We start from the raw sequence: 22,870 nt of genomic DNA on the forward strand, positions 1-22,870 counted from the left end.
GTTAATAGTGGCTATTACTGTTAATTACTGAGACACAGTGATGCAGTGGGTACTGTTACTGCCTCACAGCTCACACATGTTCTCCCCATATCCACATTGGTTTCCTCTAGGTTCTCCAGTTTCCTTCCTCCTCCTAACTACATGCCAGTGGAATGGTGTGAATGAATGTGTGAATGTGTGTGTGAATGGTGCCCTTGGATGGACTGGCATCTCATCCAGGGTGTGTTCCTGCTTCACACCCAGTATTCCTGGGATAAATTCCAGTTTTATTTTACCCTGAGCAGAATGAAGTAGTTACTAAAGATGAAAAGATTATACACACAGTGCAATCAAAGGATACAGTTCTCATCTCCAGTCCTGTTCTTGGGTGGGCCAGGCATGTTGAGCAGGACCAACTTGGCCTCCCCAGATTTCTTCACTATTTCCCCATTGAGTCTGAGAGCCGTGTGCATGCGTCTGACATTGGACTGGTTTCTGTGTGGAGAATGGAAAGAATGTCAGCTATTGTCATTAATGCAGTCTGCAGCAGGGTATATTTATAACCTGTTAGATGCACCTGATAGAAAAGGATTGTGTGTGTGTGTGCGTGTGTGTGTGCATAAATGTGACAGTCAGAGACATAGAAAACTAATACTCACAGATTCTCCCACTCTCTGTTGCATGATAAACAGAAAAATATAAAAAAGTATAAAAAAGATAGCAAACACAAATCACTCATGCAGTGTGACTACCCAATGAGATCTAGGCGAATCTTTTTAAAACATCTTTCAAGTTGACCATCAATGTTTATTGAGAATTAACCCCCATTTTGATCCTTTTCTCCAGAAGATGGCACTATAGCCCTGAGCTAGTGAATCTTCTACATGTTTTATGACTGTGGGGACAAGAGGCCATTTTCTGAGCAGTGAATATACAAGAACCTGCTGCTGATCATATTTTACACCAAATGCACAACTTTCTGTGATCCTTTATCGCTCCTTGGGCATAATCTCTGTTCTTGACCATCTTTACTTGATATGTAGAAGCAAAAATGGACTGCATGTTGACACTCACGGTTTCATACTGAAAAGGTCTTTGATGGCCCCAGGTGTGCTGGCTCCTGGAGGTTTGGGCTGCTCTCCATCACATTTGGCCTCAGTCCAGGTCATCTGGACAGCTGTGCTGGGAGTCACGACCTCAGTGGCAGGGGACTGTGGGGTGGCGGGTGTTGGCGGGTTGGTGCTCATATCATGGATGAGCTGCTCCTGTGGAGGGTGGGATACAGTGACACACTGTAGAGGCAGGGCAAGGTACAACATGTACACATGGACAGTGTGAGGGCAAAGGAGGAAGAAGTAGAGAGATAACTGTTATATCTGAGGAAGAAAGAAGATCATGAGTGAGAGAGCGAGAGAGGAATAGATACATTTGAACTATTCACAGTGCCACAAGATCATCAAGGACACGACAGCAAATTTGAAAAACAAAACAAAAACAATAACAAAAACTATACCTGCCATGCTAGATCCAAAATGCACAATCATTAAAAACACACAAATGTAATAGATATGTAAAGGATTAAAAAGACACTCTACATTTAAAACTAAGTTGTTGTGTGATACCTTGTGCAAATTACTAAATGATCAAATGTTTACCTCCTCCTCTGGTTTATCCTCCTTGCTGCTGGATGCTGCTTCCTCAGTCACACTCAGATGGGTGTTGACTGTTGCCGGGTTCTTGCGACGAATCGAACCACGTGAACTATCAGTGATGCTTTGGATCTGCAAAAAAAAAAAATAAATAAAAAAGAGAGAGAGAGAGAAACATTCAACTCAGCTAGAGAAGATGTAGGAGAAACGGGGTGGCTGGTATAAATGGGCTAGCAGAGTTAAGCCCCCTGTCTTTCAAAGATAAAAAGACATCAATAGGTTTCATTTTTGGCATCCATATCAAATTATTTACTGTTCACAGATGTCATACAGTGGATTATTTTGGATGGTCACTGATGCATAAATCTACAGCCTGGGCTGAGTTCCTTCTAGCCCAGACTGTAGATTTATGCATCAGTGACAGTTGTGTCAGGTGATTACACAGAGTGAAACATTCCCTAGATTTTGTGTGAACTGGGGGTGTATATTTTTTCAGCCCGCTTTGATGACACATCCGTAACACACATCAGCAGTGATTGAGAAGGCGCGTGTGAAATACAGTCACAAGTGTAATGAACTTGATCGAGGTGGATCATTTACACTATCATCCCTTCTTTTTTTTCTGAAATGCCTTTGGAGGAAAAACAAAAAGTAGATAGATTAACCACACATTGTCCAGTCAGAGTACAAATTACCCAACAGGACAGGTGGCAGAACCATAAATTTAGTGTTTTTAGTTTGAACGAAAGGGTTACAACTTTTCTGTTTTGCATGTCTGTGATTTTGTGTAGAGCCCAGTAGAGCACTAAAGACATAAAAGCCTACCTGCCTTTAAGTATGTGTGTGTGTAATTGATTGCCACACATAATTCTTATTATGCCAAAGATGAGACCTTGTGACAGAATGCATTGTTCAACCCAAATAATTAAACTGTCATGCTATATACAGATTTTGGATGTTAGCTCTCCTATCTAACATCACGACCAGCCGTCACTGAGCAGAAGTATTCCTGACCCGGCCTTCTTGAACCATGCGTGCTTGCTTCACCATTTTTGAAAACTGGATATGCTTGTTCTAAAACCCGACCAGGGACCAAAGTTAGCTAGCTAGCTAGAGTGGGAGTCTCTAGGGACCTCGAGATTTGATTAAATTTCGATTTAGGGTCCCACAATGCAATTTTGAAATCCAGTGGTGATATTAGATGGGAGGGCTGAAATCTAACATCTGTCAATGTCAATAGTTTGACCCAGATGGATGGTAACTCTATTCAGATGACGAAGGACTTGACCATCTTCCTCTGTTATTAGTAACATTCAGTTGTGCTTGTGTTTAAAGTGATATGACTGACTGAAATGATCAGGGATAAGGCGTAATTGTATAAGAAACATATTAACTGATTCAATATTGCGTAGTTGTTAAGTGCCAATAATTATGACTATGTCTGAATTCTCCTAGTAACACCGGAAGAAAAATTTATTTATCATAAGTAATACTTGTGGTAGAGTATTCAGACTTTTGGACTCGACATATTAGAATAGAAAAATCATTAAATAGTACAGTGCTGAGGAACTCCTGGACAGAGATGGGAAATGCTGCTCTAGGCTGGAATAGCTAAGTGGTGATTTGCAAATCCTACAATACCATAATACAATTATGTTTTTGTTTTGCTTCATTTGCATGATGCTTAAAGCAGCATAACTGCTAACAGTAGACCTCTCCTGAGGGACAGAATAGCTGGAAAGTAAATTCATTTAGCTCAGACTGATGGACACATTCGCTCCAACTGTGTGTGTGTGTGTGTGTGCGTGCGTTTCAAGAAGTGTGTGTGGGCTTGCCTCACGCTCACGCTCTGTCTTGGTGAGATTGATCTGCTTGAGGATCTGAGAGCGCTGTTCCATCATCAGGGTCTTCTCATAGGTGTAGGCTGAAATGTCGCTGTCATGCTACAGAGAAGAACAAAGGAGAAGCTCTCAGAATGTGAAGACAAGAAAAAATGTGCAAAAACTAGATAATGAGTAAGAAGGAGACAAAAGCTAAAGACAGTTTAATTGCAGAAGGGAAAGAGAAGAGGAGGGGGAGAAATAGAGGGAGACAGAGGCTCACCATTTCCACTACTTCCACCTGGGCATCTATACGCAAGTGGTAGAGGAAAGTGGTCAAGTCCTTCTTCATCTGAATAGAGTTATCATCCATCTGGGCCACAGTGAAGATGCGCATCCTGCACTTCCTCCACACCTTCACATATACACACACACACACACACACACACACACACACACACACACACACACCATGATTGACTATATAGTATATAGTATGTACAGTCAATCAAAATTATTACATGCTTATTTATATAATATACTTATTAACAGAGTTCTTTATATTACATTATAATTATACACTCGTTGAATTTGAAAAATAGTTTCTGTGTAGAACCCTACCACAGAGGGTTTAATTTTTGCAAAAGGTTTAATGCAAAATTACCTTAGAAAGCTAGAACCATTAATAATTTAACAAATCCCTGTGGAACCCGTTTCAATTAGGGCTGTATTCAGAGTTGAGTTTAGTAAGGAGTTAATCGATATATCGATATTCGATGATCAATGTTTAGATGTACATTAGGAGTCAGACTGCAGATGTAACAACAGCCTTATGTGCTATTCAGAGAGTTGTGTGGGAGTTGTGTGCATGAGGCGGAGTTAAAAAATAAAATAATAAAATACCTAATAATACATAATAGGGTCTGCTAGGAGGAAAGATGCTATTTTATAAGATGCTGAATAATGAGGGTGGAAGCCATATTGGTTTGTGCATTAGGTATATACTGTACATACAGGTGCATTAGATAAAATTTGTGAAAATTATCAGCATTAACGAGGACTGTCAAGACATCACTTTCAAGTGCATTCTGACATTCAGCTGCTTGAAAGCCAAGTTACAACTCTATAACAAGCAAAATTATCCTCATAATGGTTTATGAGTATGTTCACAAGTGCACTTGCTATTCTTTTTTCTTTGTTATAAGTTCTTTTGAGCTTAAAGCTCTGATAAGTAGGATGTTATCATGGCGAGCTAAAAGATATGCCATTCAGCTTGATTTGTTATGTAAAGTCAGGCGGTCAAACAGCTCAAAGCTTTACATAGGTCACATTCACAGACCTGTCCAGGAGCAACAGCGTCAATTCTGCTTCATCCCTTTCACCAGTAATAAATCACTCCATCTTGGAAAATCACTGCCAGTGTTTATTCTGGTTTTAGTGCATTTCTTGTCATTAAGTTTTTTTGAAGCACAGAGTGATTTTGTTCACAGGAGAATTATCTGGCTGTACTGGGTGCTTGCAGATTTGAGACTGAGATGGGGCGGAGTGAAGGGGCATTAGGGATTTGTCAGTAAAATGACTGACAAGAGGACCATCCAAACACAAATAAAGATTCTGGACCTGAAGGCAGGTTTACAAATGTTTTTTTTCAGCCATGTAATACACTTCTGAGGCCATGGCTTAAACCATTCTTTTTTAATCATTTTTACATATTTTTCTACATTATTTGTACTTGTAAAAAATCAAAAACAATGACTATTTCCACTTTTAAATTTAAACCAAATTTGTTGTGATTCACGTGATAATTTCTACTAGGACTATTAATGCAGCAATATATTGGCAATATACAGTACTAGATTCCTAATAGATGGTTATCTGAATCTTGCAATCTTCACATATTCATATATCATATATTACATGTGATAGCAATGAAAAAAAAATTGATCTGCTTCATCAACCTGCTTCTTCTTTCCACCAGTGTTTTTCTGGCTTAAGGTTGAGTGCTTGTGTTTAAAGGGTTGGTCTAGATGCTATTGAAACGCCTGTCTCAGATGCTTCTATTCAAGAAAAATCTGGCAACCTCTGAGGCGTGAACTACACACAGGTAATTTTAATAATCTGAAAAGTTATCCTTAAAAAATCGACTGCACAACCCATCTCTAAATAAGTTGAACTTTCTCAGGAGTAAATATTGACAACACATAAGTGTGTATCATTATATTACTAGTATTATGGCATACAATAATGCAATAGAATAGTACAGGAGTCAGAATGCTAACCTTGTGCTGGCGCAGGAGGAAGGGCAGTAGCATGAGCATGCCGCCATCATGAACAATCCACCATACATCAATGTAACCCTCACTGAAGCGCTCACCATTTGATGGGAATGCTGCGATATTCTTAGCCACCAGCAGGGCTTTACTTGCAGCTGTGGTCTCTCTGACCAACTCTACAAAACAGAAGAGACAGGTTCTGTGATATAACAAATGCTACCTTTTATGATATACATTATAAAGCATTTTACTAATGGTTAGGTTTTATATGTATATATATATATATATCATAATAGATAAAACATGCCTAAACCTGATAAACCGCCTCACTGGGCAGTTCCTTTAGAATCAGATGCTGGTAATAACATGCAAATACATTTCAGGGACATATAGTAATGTTTAAAAGTGAACTATAAAGAATCCGTTTTATTTAAAACTTACACAATATTTATTCAGGTCAGACATTTTCTCAAGAAAACTGAGAAAACTTAATTGTTGATTGATTAATACAATGAACAATGAAGTTGAATATATAAATATCCTGCTCACACATTTGTGTCATTGTTTTAAATTGTTGTGATACCATGTATTTTATCCAAGTACTTTGTATTGCAAGTAAAGGATAATGCACAGAAAACCATAACGTAAGGAATAAAACATGACAAGGCTATAAACGGAAAATAATCAAGTTAGTTTAGTTTCCAAGATCAGCATTGTTTTTTTCCTCTTACACCTCAGCAATTTGCCAATGATTATAACTTTTATTTATTAGAGAATGGCACACCACACCTTTTATTCCTTTACAGTTACATTTTATGTTCCTGTTATCACTTATGTTATAGCAGCTATAAACAGGAACAGGAGTCTTACCTCTTACCTTTGGAGACTCCTTCCATAAATGATAAGTAAATATCTCCTAATAAAAAGCTTCACCATATCAACAATTATACATTTTTATTTGTTAAATAACAGAATGTTTATTATTAGGTTTACATTATGTGAACTGTTACTATACTGTAAAAACAATGACATATTAGTATGAGTGCATTAATATAAACCTGTGGATTTGCTTTAGGAGTAGAACTACTGATCAGGTTGGGTTTCCTCAAACATTTGTACTTCGTTACCTCGTTCGTTACAATGTTGTCTAAGTAATAAGTGTTTCCTGAAACCCTTCGTAACTAATGTAGTATGTAAACTTGTATGTAAATTAACGAGTAACCTGACCCATTCGGTATTCACTGAGTACTTCGTTATTTAGAGTTTGTGTGCAGTTCTACCTCAAAAACACAAAGGCTGCTAATTTCTATACAAAATTCCTCTGTTATATAGAGTAAGTGTGATCAATTGCCCTATTGTTAACTTTATTAATTAGGTCATTTGTAGATCGGTGGTGCAGTGAGTAGTGTGGCCACTTCACTACACAATTGATTCAAGTAAATTCAATTAACATTTTTGGTGTATCTACTGTACTCCCTTTGGTCGCTGTTTTGCATGTTGAAAAAAAGTTCATTGAATTTACTTGATTCAAATGTATAAATTGGTTTCACATGAATGAATTGATTTGCATTAACACAGTTTGTTTTTGAACAGCCAACATGATATATTCTAAGTCCTGGAATAAAAATTTCCATTCAGCTCAGGATCGAACCCAAGACCCTGAAGTTCTGCAGCAATAATATCCACTACACTACCACACCACACAGGAATTAATTAAGTTAGTTTAAAACTAGTCAGTGTCAACACATTCCCATCTTTTCTGCATAGCTCTTTCAGACAAACAGACAAACAGACAAATTTCTGCTTTAAACTGTTGATTGGGCTTGTGTCTGTCAGCCACTTTTTGTAAATACTGTCTAGCTGTGTCTGATTTATCTATCAAATCTATCAAGACTGTGAATCCATTGTTTGACTCGTGTGGCATTTCTCCAGACTCAGGCTGGGCGGAGCCAACAAAGAACTACTTACAACTTGTTCGTTAAATCTTTGATAATGAAGGCTTTCATGGAAGCACTCGTACGTCCTTCTTTAAGTTGTTCATTATTCTCTAGGATTCATCGTTATTGGGAAACCCACCCCAGATTCGAGAATTCAGCAGTGCTGTGGTATAACACAAAATAAACCCTGACAGGGTGATTAGAACTAGTCCACTGCTTATTACATATGTTAAATTACTCTCAGAGGTTTCAAGCTTTATTTAATAAACATAGTCCACTAATAAACACGAGTAGACTAGTTTATTTAGTGTTAAGCGCCAAGCAGAACATTTCCATTTGAGAGAAAGTGTGAGAAAGTGAATAAATCTTTTTTTTTTTTTCAAAGTTGTTATTAATAGGTGATTGACAGTGACTATTGATGATATTAGAGATGTGGAACAGGCAGTTCATCAGGCAATTATACAGCTTTAGCAGTCTGTTACATCAAGAAATAACAGACCTCCAACTGAGCAGACCTGACCAATCAGAATCGAGTAATAATACAGTGTAAATGCTGTTGCCTACTGATTTCTGCTTTTTTGTGTTATATTAATGAATAATCATCTCATCTTTTTATGATAACAATTATGTACAAAGATATAAAAAATATTTTGTTGCTGGTTTAAATAATGCATTCTTCAGTAAACATCAAATGAGTAAAATTTTGTACCATTCTTATAACTGATGTACCAGTTTATTATAACTGATGAAAACACCAGTTTCTGGCAGTGGATTAAGATTGTGATCCCTATTTATTATTATTAAATATTTTTATTATTTAAGCTCTGCTTTTATCCCACTACGAGGGTCCAGCGGTGATTAGAGTCTGATTATTTAAGCCCCTTTCTATTGTAAGTTAACATTTAGCCACAATCAAACATAACTGGACGCATGATAAAATGTGTAGTCTCTTCATGTGAACTGGAACTGGGTTGCAGTGACTCACCGATGAAGTTCCTCCAGAGCTGATGATCTTCAGCCTGCTTCCAGTTGCGTGGCCAGCTGAGGAGCACGGTGTTGTGCTGGAGGCCTCCGAGCCCACTGACCTGCACCAGGTGTGAGGTGGCATCGCGGATGTTGGAGGAAACCACCACCTGGCAGAAGCCCTTCACCTTCTCTGTTTCCATTAGCTTCTTCAGAGACTGTGAGGATGAGAAGAAGAATTGCTGGGTGAAACATGGTTTCATTTCTGTAGCTCATTTCATAATTATTATTATTTTGAAGTAAAATTTGCACATTTGCACTATGAATGTTTTATTAACTCCAGATTAAACCAAGCCCATCATTATTTTTATTTTCATAGCAATACATTTTGTTACAGAAATAGACACACGAAAGCGCTTTTTAATACTCTGGGATCCTCTCAATGCCATGTGGGTGTAAGTGTTCACAGGTGTGAATGTAAAAAAAGGTGTGGAGGAAATGTGGCATGGATAAAATTCACTTTTTGATCATTATTATTATTTTTTTTAACAAAGACAGTCATGTTTCGAAGCCCTGTTGTATATGGGGAGGGGTTAAGTGTGTGTGTGTGTGTGTGAGTGTGTGTGTGTGTGTGTGTGTGTGTGTGTGTTAGATACCTGCTCAGCTTGTTGGGCCAGAGGGTGATCGTCTAGGAAGGTTCCAGTTAGTGCAGTGCCCACAATGGTGAGTCCTTTCCCTGCTTTCAGCTGACTGGTCAGAGACAGCAGGCGAGGCTGTTCAACATTCTGCTCTGCATCCACACTGACCAGCACCAAGATCTGAGGTCTGGAATGAAAGACAGACAGACAGAGAGAGAGAGAGAGAGAGAGAGAGAGCGAGAGAGAGAGAGAGAGAAATGGAATCAGATGATGGCACATTCTTGTGCTAGTCTTTGCAGTTTTCCATCTTAAAGTGGCTGAGAGATAGGATTCAAGGGAAGCAGAAATTTGTGTGATGTGTGTCCCTATGACATATTACCTTTATATTTACAGCATTTAGCAGATCTAAAGTGACTTACAGAAGTGCATTTAAGTCTCTGTTGAAAAACATATCCTCATTCTAATACAAAAAGGCTATGCCTAAACCCTGTAGGAGATTAGTGCAAGACTTAGTAAAGCAAAGAAAACAGCATATTCTCTCTCTCTCTCTCTCTCTCTCTCTTTCTCTCTGTCTATCTATCTGTGTAGATTTAGCACAGGACTCTTCAGTCTTCAACTGAAGACAGAATACCACAGTACCACAAATACCACAGTAGTCTTGAGAGCACTTAACTGTCAGTGTCTGCATGTATGTATATGAGTATACAAGTGTGCTTGCTTGCGTATGTGCCTTTCAGCCCTCACCTCCAGTTCTTGGTGTGTGGTGGACCCTCTTCCAGCCTCATAAGTGCGTAACGTGCTGCGCTCAGGGACAGCCCCCGTATCCCATCACCCCACTCTTTCTCTGCCCTGTCAACAACCGAGTGCAACCCAAATTAGCACCCACACACAGACACACACACACAAAATGCTGTAATCCTCTTAGGCCCTCCTCACATTCTAAACCCCAGTCATCAGGTCACAGCGCAACTTGACTTTCGACACTAAATAAATCAAATCCTAGATCAAGTTCTGGCTGGGAGGATTAGACTGGAGCAGAATCCCTGCTACATCAAGTGCCAAAAAACCTGTTCTCCTCTCTTCACCACGGTCACGTTCCACTCACCCCCGGAATTCGATATACTTGTAGATACAGCCGGCGATTGCCGTGGCAACGATGGCATAGTACCAAGAGCAGATGAACATGAGCGAGAGACACAGGCTCATGCCCAGGAATGACAGAGCCCTGCAGAAACAGAAGAAGAAAGAAGAGAGACATATTTAATATTTGTCTGAAGCAGACTGAAGTCTGAGAAGTCAAGTTTTTAATTTGTCAGATATACATTACACATTACAGCACAATGAAATTCTTTTCTTCGCATATCCCAGCTTGTTAGGAAGCTGGGGTCAGAGTGCAGGGTCAGCCATGATACAGTGCCCCTGGAGCAGAGAGGGTTAAGGGCCTTGCTCAAGGGCCCAACAGTGGCAGCTTGGCAGTGCTGGGGCTTGACCCCCAACCTTCTGAGCAGTAACCCAGAGCCTTAACCACTGAACAACCACTGAACCACCACTGCCCCAGGGAAATTACAGAAAGGCATGAATGCCATTTGCAATGGCGACTTCATTTAATTATCCAAATAATGGATGTAAAGTAGTTTGTGTAATGGTGAAAGGATAAATTCTGCATTAACTATTTACTTGCCTTTCTAAAAAGAAATGACTGGCCTAGAAATGCACTTCATTTCCCCAAATGGAAGGGTGACTCAAGTCATGGCTCTGTTTCTCCAAGCAAGCATCACCAGCCAATAACCAAGATGCATCTATTAGCTAATACTCTACTCTTTCTATAATTCAGTCCACTTCCTGTATGTCCTGTGTATATCTGTGTGTGTATTATTCACACCAGTGGTAATATTTGAAGCGAGGTCTCCAGTTGGGGGTTCGTAACAGAGTCTGTACAGCGCAGGCCAGGTTCACAAACATATAGCACATCAAAAAGAACCTGCAAAGAGGGAGAAGATAAGACAATAATGTAATTATTATAGTGATGCAATGATGGTACTGCTGCAATATCAGTGTGTGACTCAAACAAGTGGCGTTTACATTGAGAGGATTGGAGCGACTGAGTCCAGAGAAGCAATAAGGATTCCACTCTCACAGATGCAGGCAGTCAGAAGCAGAGCCCAGGTGGGTTCCCCGTTTGCTTTGCCGTGGCCGAATACCTGTAACACACACACACACACACACACACACACACACACACACACATACACACCAAGATATGATATGCCCACCCACACAAACACTGTAAACTGACTTGTTTGAGGTGTTTTGTTTGTGTGCTATATGCATAAATAAATTTCTCTTTTGCTTTTCCCACTCAACATTTCTGAAATCTAGTTTACTGTGGAAATTAGGTTCTGGCAGGAAAACAGTTTGCTAAGGTAATATTTTTAAATTACCACATAAAAAATGATATTCCTGGGTTCAAATAACAAAACTCTGTGTTGTACCTCTCTGTGCTGCTGCTGTTTATTTTTTTTGTTACAAAAATTTGGTTAACATACTTCTGTAGACAACCACAAAATAAATGCTATTTTAATTAAACATTTATAATAATGAGTTAAGCAATATTCAACATATTTTAATATACTGTACTACAAATACACTTTCTTACTAGTCTCACATTTAGCAAAATAAAGTCCATACGTTTTACTTGTACACCATTAATTACACCTTAAACATCTTTTGCCTTTTCCAGTGATACACTATGTGATGTGTCTATCCATGTATGCCCCTCTAAAAATAAAAAACAATAGACTCCATATCCATAGTGACCCTGACCTGGATTAATTAATTGATAAATTAATCCTGGTCAGGGTCACTATGGATCTGGAGTCTATTCCAGGAACACTGGGTGTGGGAATACACCCTGGATAAGATGCCGGTCCATTTCCAGGCACCACATATACAGTCAAGTCTGGAAGTATTTGGACAATGACAGAGTTTGTGATTTTGCCTTTATACACCACCACAATGGATTTGCAATAAAACAATCAAGATGTGATCGAAATGTAGACTTTCAGCTTTATTTTAAGAGCTTCCACAAAAATATGGCATTTACCATTTAGGAATTACAGCCATTTTCAACAAAGTACCTCCATTTTCAGCGGCTCAAAGGTATTTGGACAAAGTGACATAATTGTAAATATAACCAAATTCTGAGTTTCCTCCCTGGAGATGCTTTGCCAGGCCTTCACTGCAGCCACCTTCAGTTGCTGCTTGTTTGTGAGTCTTTCTGCCTTCAGTCTTGTCTTTATTGTTACAATCACATCTTGACTGTTTTATTTCAAAAGGCAAAATCACAAAAACTCCGTCATTGTCCAAATACTTCCGGACCTGACTGTATATTCACACACTTATTCACACCTAGGGACAATTTAGAGTCACCAATCCACCTACTGGTATGTTTTAGGATGTTAGAGAAAACTGGAAAATCCAGAGGAAATTCATGTGGACATAGGGGGAACATTCAAAACTCTAGTAAACCGACAGTAACCTGAGCTCAAATTAAATCAGGGACCCTAGAGCTGTGAGGTGGCAACACTACCTGCTGCACCACTGTGCCTCCTGAAAACTAATTAAAAAAAAAACTATAATAAATGGTGTGTGCATGTGTGACTCACTCTGAGAAACGGCACTATCCCATCCCTGGCTATGGCCTGCAGAAGACGTGGTGCACCGGTCAAACTCTGAAGCCCCGCCCCACAAGTGGAGAAGAAAGAGCCAAAGACGATGACCCAGGGGGATGGCCACGCCAATGTACCTATCACCAGATTCCCTCTTACTGCTTCACCAAATCTACCAAAACACACACGCACACACACACAGACACACACACACACAAAACTGTCAGAGAGGGTGCTGCTGCTAATGCTACATGATACATACATTCAAGTTTATGACTAATAAAAAAAGACATGATGAAAACTTACTTGTCCCTCAGAACTATTCCCTCGATACAGGAGCCAAACAGCACAACACAGGACATGTCTGAGAGGCTGAGAAAGACAAACGCTTGCTTCTCCATTTAATCAAACCTCTGTGAGGAAGACAGCTAATCCAATATTAACAGTTGAATTTGACATCAACTGATGTGTAAATGTACTGAGAAGGAAGGAGGTGGGGTTCATGGGACTGTCCTAATCGTAATCTTAATCAGATCCTTGATAAGACTTGTACTAAAGTGTTAATAATATAAGCTGTGTGTTTTGGCTAGAGACACACTGATCGTTTCAAAGTTCCAATTTAATAAGCAATAAATTTTATGCTTTATGGTTATTAGTACAAGCTCTGTGTACATGCACATGTATGGTGTGTGGTGCATGTGTAAGGATACAGATGAAGGAGGTGGTGCTAATGGCCAGAATGGTGCCAATGGGTATGGACTTCTGAGCATCCCGCAGATCACCAGAGCGGTTCGAACCCGCCATGATGCCTGTTACACACATACAGAGACAGACAAACACATTTATGTTTCTGTGATTGCTACAAAGATTTTATAGCATGTTTTAGTTTCCTTTATGTTTAGATGAAATGGGCAATTAGATGAATGGGTGGGCAATATCCCAAAATACAAGACATGAAATGTTGTGTAATTTGTACAAGAAATGGGAAATTCCAAGTATTCAGTGTTTGGATGGAAAATCCAAGAATTCCTCATTAGAAGGCTTTAAGAACAGGTAGTACACAAGTAGTACAATGAGTTCACAGTGGTTCTCTTTTTTTTCTTATTTACTGTAGTTACAGTGGTGGAAATCACAATCCACCATATTGAAGTTATTATATTGATTATTGATATATTGATTATCTTAACTACTTATAACCCTGTTTTCCTGAATAATCCAAATCTCAATAACTCAAAAACAGGTAGGCCAATAAATAATATCAACTTGGACATAATGTATTCTGTCAGTGGAAAGTTCATGAATAGAAAACTCCCTTTGTAAACAGACAAAGTATATATCATTTAAATGTTCATGGAAAAATCCTTTTGTTGAAGGGGATTTTATCGGTGCAATTTATGTCACAGTTAAAGAGGTCCCTGAGGCCACAGAGGAAAAGAAGAGGGCTATCCATAGTGACACCCACTGATATTCCTTGCTTGTGTCATTAAAAAGAATTTTGTGCTTCCCCCAAAGATCAGACACTAATAAAACAGCATATAAATGCATAAATAAATGGTTAAATGAACCCTTAATAGCTTTCTCTCACCATTAGCATGTCTATGTGACAAGATTCAGCAGTGTAATGACTGACCTGTAACTGAAGGGAAGTAGATCCCAACCAGGAGTGTGAAAAAAGTGGTGATGTCAGATAGCACATAGGATTTAGTGTTAGTGGGCAGAGCATCCGGCTCCTCCACAGAAGGAAAGCCCACCTTCTCCAGATAAGCACCCTTCTCCATGTAATTTCCAAACAAATTCTCTGAGAGAGAAAGTAGAAAAATGTAAACATAGAAAGACAATGAAAGTGTTAGCAATGATGAGAAAAAATTTACAGTACATACAAACACAGAAAGAGAAGGCATAGGGACAAATAGATACAGTGACTGTAGGTGTAATCTCCTCTGCAAATCCAGAATATAACTGAATATATATAACTGGATATAACAGGATATATGATTTAATCTGTGTGTATGTATACCTTTCAGAATGCCACTGGTGATGCCAGGAATGCCCTGTATCTCTGTCACGTTGTTGTTGGTGAAGTAGCTGTCACAGGTGGCATTGAGGAGCTCTGAGTCACAGAAGAGACTCCAGAGTTTGGTAGTGACTGTAATATTGTCTCTCTCAATCACTTTAGCACACACATCAAAGCCTTTCCACACTAGAGTCCGGTTCCCCAGAATACACACTCTGGACAAGATTCACATTGAAAAAGTATTATGACACAGTAGTGGGTTAATTCATATATACATGCAGGCAAGAAATGATGCGAGAATTGCCTAGAGGACGCACTGTGTTTACGTGAAAAGTGAAACTGTAGAGGGCCTTTAATTTTTTTACTGGACACAAATGAAATGAGGTTGCAACTGTGAAACATTGTCTGAGAGCTAGATCCCAGTTATATGCAAACTGAGATCTTCTAAATGGACAATGTAATAACTGTTTGGCATTCTAACTGGTTATTTTAACCATTTTACTCTTTCAGGAAATCCAAAAAGGAAAACTGGAAAACCAGCAGGGTCCAGGTACTTACGGGAACAAAGGTGGCTCAAAGGCAGTCTTGATGACGCCAGCATACACCGCCAGGATGGAGCATATAACGCAGGCCAGGAAAACCAACGCCAGCTTATTGACGTACTTCACACCCACAAACACTACCACGGCCATGAAGGTCAGCACCAAGGTGCCATACACTCGCATGTTATTCAACATGGCTGCCTCTGCCTCTGGGCCCTCCAAATCCTCCATCTTAAAAATGGCTGCCTGTGGCACAATGTAGATCTGACAGAGGAACCAAGAGCAAAAGAGAGTGTCAGAGAGACACTGCATATAAGAAAGTGGTAAGACCCAAAAATAAATTAAATAGTAAAATGTATATGGTTTAATATCACATTAGCAGTAACATCAAAAGTAAACACAATAAATATAAATGTTCAGTGTCCAGAAGGTAATAAACAACAATAAATACAATAAAATGAAAAGCTATATCAGTAAAGGAAAGTAGAACAGATGCAGTGTGAAAAGATTTGTTTTCAAATATAGCAACAGAATCAGAACAGGGGAGGTAGCAGGTACCACAGCAGTGAAGGCTCGACCTCTAACTGACAGCTGCCTGGTGCCAGTGAAGGTGAGGAGGTCAGGGTAGTAATTGTAATTACCAAAAGTAATTTGGCCAAAATATGCAGAGATGTGTAAGTCAAAAGGAGAATTTTGAGAAATGTACTTAACATGAAGCCAGTGAATCTGCTGCATGGTGAAAATGAAAATCCATACTGCAGCCTAACCATTGTCCAGTTGGAGATGCAAAATAAGATTCAGATGTTACATAACAAATACATAGATCAGTGTTTCTGCTTATGTGTTAGAAGGTTAGGGTTGGAGATGGCTTCATGTTGGAAGATGGCAGACTTGGTAGATTTTCTGAAGACAGAGGATAGACAGAGCAACCATCAACAGAGAATACAATATTTGAAGGAGTGTCTTAGGCAGTGGTGGAAACAAATGAAGTACATGTACACTTGTTATAGTATGTCAGGTATGCAGGCGAGGATGCAAGTGCAGGTTGACAGGTTTTTATTAATCCAAGCAATCAAAACAAGACATCAAGGTCAGGGTAAAGATGCAGGCAAAGGTCAGGTGATCAACAAACAACATAAGCTTGCCTAGACAAGAGCAAGTCAAGAAAACCAGAAACAACGTCAAAAACCAGAATAGAAATGAACAATCAAAAGCTTGGTAATGACTGGTGAAAAACAACACAGAGCCTATACTTCGCAAAGGTGTGTGTGAACTGTGAGTGTCCTCCACCCTGGGCCATGATGCTGGATGATTTGGGTGGCAGGCATGACACTATTGGCTTAGAAGTGGGTCAAGTATATCGTGAGTTGGAACCCAGGATCTCTCCTCGAGTCCGTAGCCCTCCCAGTCTATGAGGTACTGAACTTGACCTCTCTGCTTCGTGAGTCCAACATTTTTTGACAATGTATACTGGTTCTCCTTCAATGTCAAGAGGTGTTGGGGGTAGGGGGGGAATGCTCTCTGCGAGGGGTCTTGGCTTGAATGGCTTGAGGTGAGAGACATGAAAAGAGGGGGCTATGTGGCTATGGCGTGGCAGTTCCAGCTTGTAGGTGACATCGTTGATACATTGCAAGATCTTGAAGGGGCTGATGTAGCGGTGTGCCAGCTTCCTGCAACCCTCTGTGATGTGCAGATCTCTGGTAGAGAGCCACACCTGGTCGCCTGGCTCGTAGATTGGTGTCTCCCCTCAATATCTGTCTGCAAATTTCTTAGTACTCCTGGCTGTTTGTTCTAGATGCTGGTGAGCTTGTTCCCCCACTTGCTTGCTACGTATCCTAGGATGCACTGAAATGGCGTGAGTTTGTTTGCTGAGTGTCTCAGGGAATTCTGTGCATATTGGGCTCAGGGAAGAAATTGTGCCTAGTCCTCTTGGTTGATGGCACAGAAGGTCCGCAGGAAGCGTCCAATCACCTGATTGGCAGGTTCGACCAGACTTGCATGGCATGAGTTTACCTACTGGCAGGGTGGGAGATATTTTGGCCTGGGTGCAAACAGAACATGATGAGATGAACTTGTGGATGTCAAGCAGCATGTTGGGCCACCAGTATTTGCCTTGGAGAAGCTGTAGTGTTCTGTGAGTGTTGGGATGCCCCATGGGTGGGTGATGTGTGAGCCCAGGTGATTAGTTTGCCAAGAAGAATCGATGGCACAAACTTACTGTCCTCTGGATATTGCCTGGGGATTCTCTGACATGTTTTCAATTTCTCGGTCGAGGTCCCAGGTTAGAGCTCCTACAAAATAGGATTCAGGGAGGATACATTCCTCTGTGGCTTCGCAAGGCAGAGCGGGGTACAGACAGGCCAATGAGTCGGCCTTGACATTCTTGGACCCAGGACGGTAGGAGAGGGTGAAATTAAAACATGCAAAATACAGCACTCAGCACACCTGGAGAGAGTTCAGTCTCTTGGCAGTTTTGATGTACTCGAGGTTCTTGTGGTTGGTATAGATAACGAACAGGTGTAGGTCCTCATGCTGCCATTCCTCCAGGGCTAGCTTGACAGCCAAGAGCTCTCTGCTGCCAATGTCAAAGTTTTGTTCGGCATTTTGTTTTGTTCGGCATTTTGTTAGCATCCTGGAGAAAAAGGCCACTGGATGGAGCTTGGGCTTCTTCCTGAACCGCTAAGAGAGTACAGTCCCAACTCCCATCTCTGAGGAGCTCCTATCTCTTGCAGCTCCTTTACTGTGGAGGGGACTGGCCACTTAGTGACTGCTGATACCTTATCCTGGACCATGAGCACCCCCTCTGGCCCAATGATGTATCCTAGAAATGTCACCTTGTGCACATTGAACTCGCATTTCTCTCCATATAGGTTATTAGCAAGGCGCTGGGAGAGTACTTGTTTGACGTGCTGGGTGTGGGTGGCTTGGTCAGGGGAATATACCAAAATATTGTCAATATAGATGATAAAGAATTTCCCCAGCATGTCCCACAGCATGTCATTGGTAAGGCATTGGGACACCGCTGGCACTGAAGATAGCCCATATGGCATTACGCAATACTTGAAGTAGTGCTGAAGGCTGTTTTCCACTCATCCCATTCTCGTATTTGGACCAGGTTGTAAGCTCTATGTAGGTCAAGCTTGGTGAAAAATTTGGCTTTGTGCAGTTGTTCACAGGCCACTGGTACTGGGGCAGAGAATAATAGTACTTGACTGTGACTTGGTTCAAACCTCTATAATCAATGCACAGGCGTAGGCCACCCCCTTTCTTCTCCATGAAGAAGAAGCCCGCGGAGGCCGTCCATGTGTAGTGGTGTATGTATGAGCAGTTTCACAGATTGGGGAGTTGCTGCAGGTGGAGTTGATGGGGCTGGCATTGAGCTGGTGGATTGGAGCTGCGCCATCTGCAAGGTGAGCTGGTCAATCTGCTGCTTCTGTTCTCCGATGATGCTGCCCTATGCTGGAAGTGCTTGGCACCAGTAAAAGTTTCCTGTTGCATCCACAAAGTATTCTGTCAGGTATGCAGGCAAGGACGCAAGTGCAGGTTGACAGGATTTTATTAATCCAAGCAATCAAAACAAGAACGAGATTTGAGGCCAGGGTCAAGATGCAGGCAAAGGTCAGGTGATCAACAAACAACATAAACTAGGCTGGACAAGAGAAAGTCAAGAAAACCAGAACAGCAATAACAATCAAAGGATTGGTAACAACTGGTGAAAAACAACACAGAGTGTATACTCTGCAAAGGTGTGTGTGAACTGTGAGTGCTTACATACTGTGATTGTGGCTGTTGTGGTTATTGACTTCAGGTGTGTGCAATCAGTAATCGGGTGAATGTGAGAGTGTTTGTGATGGCAGTGTGTTGTTTTCCTTGGTGGCCATGAATGTAGGCTGCGCTGTATTGTGGGAGTTGTAGATCGGTGCCGATTCCAGAGTATCCATGACACAGTACTTGAGTACAGAATTTGTGTAAATATTCTTCTAGTTACTTATTATAATTTAGTTTTGTAATTTATTTTTGATCAGAGTAAAAAAATAACAATGCATTTAACCACAGAAGATTGTAGGCCAATCAAAAGACAACAGGCCTCATTTATCAATCTTTTAGTAAAGTTGTGTGTAAATGTTTGCGTAAGCCAAACCAAACAAAAAATTTCACGATTTAAAAAAGATGACACCCACAAAACTCTGACTATGCACAGACAGACCAGTACATTACATTAGTTAGTCTTCCTATGCTGAAATTTACACACACCCATAAGCATGAGTAGGACATGAATGTTTTTCAAAAATTATGGGGTTTTCAGTTTGTTGAAAATGAGGCCCAGTGTGTGCAAATTTTAAATAACTACATTATGAGACCCAATCAAAAATAAAGCAGTTTTCTGATAAAAGTCTACACTTAAGGTGCAAAATGCTTAGTTAGCAGCAGCAGTGTATGAGACTCTGGAGACAGATGTGCATCTGTCCAATTTATCAGGTATCTTCAGTTTTAAACTCTTCAAAGGAAACAGTGTGATAATGATCAGCAAATTATGCAAGCCAAAACCCATGTAGATGTGGACATTACATAGCTCAACAGCCAACAGCCAAACTGGGATAACTGACATATTTTTGGATAATTTCATCAAGTTGGATTACATAGATAGTGAAGAATAGTGGACGAAGACAAAGCCTTGATTAACACTTGGCTTTACTGGCGTTGGGTTGGACCTAGATCCTCTGACGTATGTACATACCTGTTAGATATGATTTAAACCAGTTCAGTGGCAATCTTATTCCAGTAAGATTTTCCAGACAGTTGAGCAGAATGTGATCATCTATCAGAAGCAGTCAGATGATCAAGAAGGACAGAAATGTTGAAATTTCCTCTGTAAGCAGCTATTAAAAGATTAACATCCTGAGAGCAGTTCTGTCCATGGCTTTAAAACTAGATTGAAGTGGTCATGTGTTCTGGCTCCTTGCTCAGAAAGCGGAGATTGAAAATGGGCTGGAAATTAGTGAGGTTTTCCGGATCCTGCTTCTTTAAAATTGGAGTCACAGCAGCCACTTTTAGCTCAGTTGGCACAGATCCATTAGCTAAGGTGAAGAACAGACTTGGGATTTGTCATGGGTTTGGATGAGTTTGTTCTTAGTTTAAAAGAGGGCTTCGGAATGACCAACTTCTATTCAGTTATGCATCATTGGTGATAATTGAAGCAAATGAGCGTGGAATTAAACAGGCCAGACTTTATGGCCTCCTAATTCTTCTGGCAGTAAGCCTTGAATATTGCACAGTTGGTTAAACTCATTAATTCTTTAAGCATCAGAACTTTGATGGAAATGAATTACTGGAAAAGGAATATGCTTTTATGATTTAATGAGTGCCCACACACACATACACATATGCCTGGACAGCTAGTTGTCATGGTGACCTATTCATCATATCAAATCTCCAGGGTTGCAATTCAAGTATAATCTTGAAGCGGTCCTCAACTCTTTTGAATAGCATTTTTGTGTCTTTTTTCTACAGCAGGATAAAACTGTTATACAAGTCAGGCTGCCATGGACTCCATCTCCCACTACTGTAGCACAGAATTAATTTAGAAGCTGAATAAACACCAGTGGTTTCTATGGGGATGTGAGGAACATGTGTGTCCAAGCTGTTGTGTGTATGTGTGTGTGTGTGTTCTTGTAATCGGTACAGCTGACAAAAAAACGACCTGACATTCCAATTGCATTTCCATTCACTAAAGCAGAATCCACATAATTAATCTTTCATAAAAAGAATGAAATAAGGAGGGGGAAAGAGAAAGATGGAGAGAGAGAGAAATACAACAATAAAACAAATCAGAGAGAGAGAGAGATGGCAATGGATATGTGAAAAGATGAAATTGGGCAATGGATAGGATGGAAGAATTAGACAACAAATTTTCAGTAAAACACACTTGGATGAGAAATAAACAACAAGAGAATGAGGGATGGCTGAAGGAAAATGAAGAGAAGAGAGTAGGATTACAAAACAGTACAAAGAAAAAGACAGCAAGAGGATGAAAAGGTGAAATTATGTAAAGAATCTAGCGCTAGTAAAAGAAAAGTGAATGAACAGAGGACACAACACATACAGTAGTGATATCTTACCAGTAAGATCTCAATACAGCCTAGAATGTACATGGCTCCTGCAAAGGTGGTCCCCAAGTAGAAACAGATCCCCACAGCGCCACCAAACTCAGGGCCAAGGGAACGAGAGATCATGTAGTAGGAGCCTCCAGCTGTTAAAATACTAATGGTCAGTTGCAATGCTTCTCACTACAAGTAAATAAAATACTACAAGGGACTCTCAGAGACTGAGGAAAAGCCCCCACTTACAACTTTAATTCCTGATGTATAAAATGAATGATGGGCCATTTACAACATGAATGTAAGGACTAGGGCACTAATAACAACCTACTAGTGACTGACAATGAGAAAAGCCAGCAATTTGCCCTCACTCCTACTCCTCCTACTCCTACTTCTCCAATCAGGAGATAAGGCAAAGGCTGTTATTAGAATTTCTGAATTAGAAAGAATCTTAGAATCTGCTCCTGTTAGGGGTCGCTATGGCAGATCATTGTTCAGCATATTTGATTTGGCACAGTTATTACACCGGATGCCCTTCCTAATGCAACTCTCCCCAATTTTATTTTATCTGAGAGTGCGCTGTCCGGTTCCCTGGCTGGGAATCGAATCCGGGCCACGGCGGCGAGAGTGCTGAGGCCTAACCACTAGTACTCCAGGGACCCACAGAGGCTGTTATTAGAATATAGGGCTTAATTATAGGATAATGGACATGTAAATATAGCTTTGGGGACACTGCAGTCTGGACATTGTACTTTCACCAGCACTACTGCTTCAGAGACAGTGACATAGTAAATGCAGATTTAGGGTATGGGTAAGAACAGGGCATCTCTTACCTGGTACTACTCCATTGGTGGCAATGGCACTCATCGAAATTGCAGTTAACATGGTCTGGGCAAAGAAAGATATTAATTTGGTTAGAAAATATTAGATATACCTACCCTGTTCCTACACTCAATAACCATTTCATCAGGTAAATCTACCATATTGATGCACTTTATAGGTGCTGTGTTTGTGCTGCTGTGCACAGTTTATCGAACCCCCTCTACCTCATCTTTCAGTGGAAAGGGATCACCACTGATATGAGTCTATGAGGTTCAGTATACACCTACTCCATGTATACACCTACTGTCTACCTAACTTGTGCATCTTGTGGTCATAGAGTTAGAGATTAAAGCACTTCTTTTTGTATGCACAGCATGTGTTAATCGTCCCCCAGCACAGGGGCTCGCAAACTTTTTGCAGTCAGGGACCCCTTTACCCCTTTGTCAAATAAATTCCACTGACCTCCT

At 40.3% G+C, this 22,870-nt stretch overlaps 1 protein-coding gene across 6 annotated transcripts in view; it reads right to left on the reverse strand.

Moving 5' to 3' along the window:
- Positions 1–22,870, reverse strand: part of slc12a5a (solute carrier family 12 member 5a) — a 153,510-nt gene that overhangs the window by 6,508 nt on the left and 124,132 nt on the right. For 4 of the 6 annotated variants that reach the window (XM_053228115.1, XM_053228120.1, XM_053228128.1 and 1 more), the window contains 21 exons: positions 22,415–22,469; positions 21,603–21,733; positions 15,500–15,747; positions 14,945–15,156; positions 14,558–14,725; positions 13,638–13,736; positions 13,234–13,291; positions 12,925–13,099; positions 11,342–11,460; positions 11,142–11,240; positions 10,365–10,484; positions 10,004–10,108; positions 9,278–9,446; positions 8,644–8,839; positions 5,728–5,897; positions 3,732–3,863; positions 3,464–3,571; positions 1,635–1,760; positions 1,054–1,271; positions 639–653; positions 341–474 (listed from right to left, as the gene is read on the reverse strand). In XM_053228115.1, coding sequence (XP_053084090.1) covers positions 341–474; positions 639–653; positions 1,054–1,271; positions 1,635–1,760; positions 3,464–3,571; positions 3,732–3,863; positions 5,728–5,897; positions 8,644–8,839; positions 9,278–9,446; positions 10,004–10,108; positions 10,365–10,484; positions 11,142–11,240; positions 11,342–11,460; positions 12,925–13,099; positions 13,234–13,291; positions 13,638–13,736; positions 14,558–14,725; positions 14,945–15,156; positions 15,500–15,747; positions 21,603–21,733; positions 22,415–22,469 — 2,857 coding nt within the window. The remainder of the gene's footprint in view (positions 1–340; positions 475–638; positions 654–1,053; positions 1,272–1,634; positions 1,761–3,463; positions 3,572–3,731; positions 3,864–5,727; positions 5,898–8,643; positions 8,840–9,277; positions 9,447–10,003; positions 10,109–10,364; positions 10,485–11,141; positions 11,241–11,341; positions 11,461–12,924; positions 13,100–13,233; positions 13,292–13,637; positions 13,737–14,557; positions 14,726–14,944; positions 15,157–15,499; positions 15,748–21,602; positions 21,734–22,414; positions 22,470–22,870) is intronic. The other 2 variants (XM_053228117.1, XM_026924480.3) reach the window with 1 other exon arrangement.

This window comes from Pangasianodon hypophthalmus, chromosome 2 (genome assembly GCF_027358585.1).
Source record: "Pangasianodon hypophthalmus isolate fPanHyp1 chromosome 2, fPanHyp1.pri, whole genome shotgun sequence".
NCBI classification, from domain to species: domain Eukaryota; kingdom Metazoa; phylum Chordata; class Actinopteri; order Siluriformes; family Pangasiidae; genus Pangasianodon; species Pangasianodon hypophthalmus.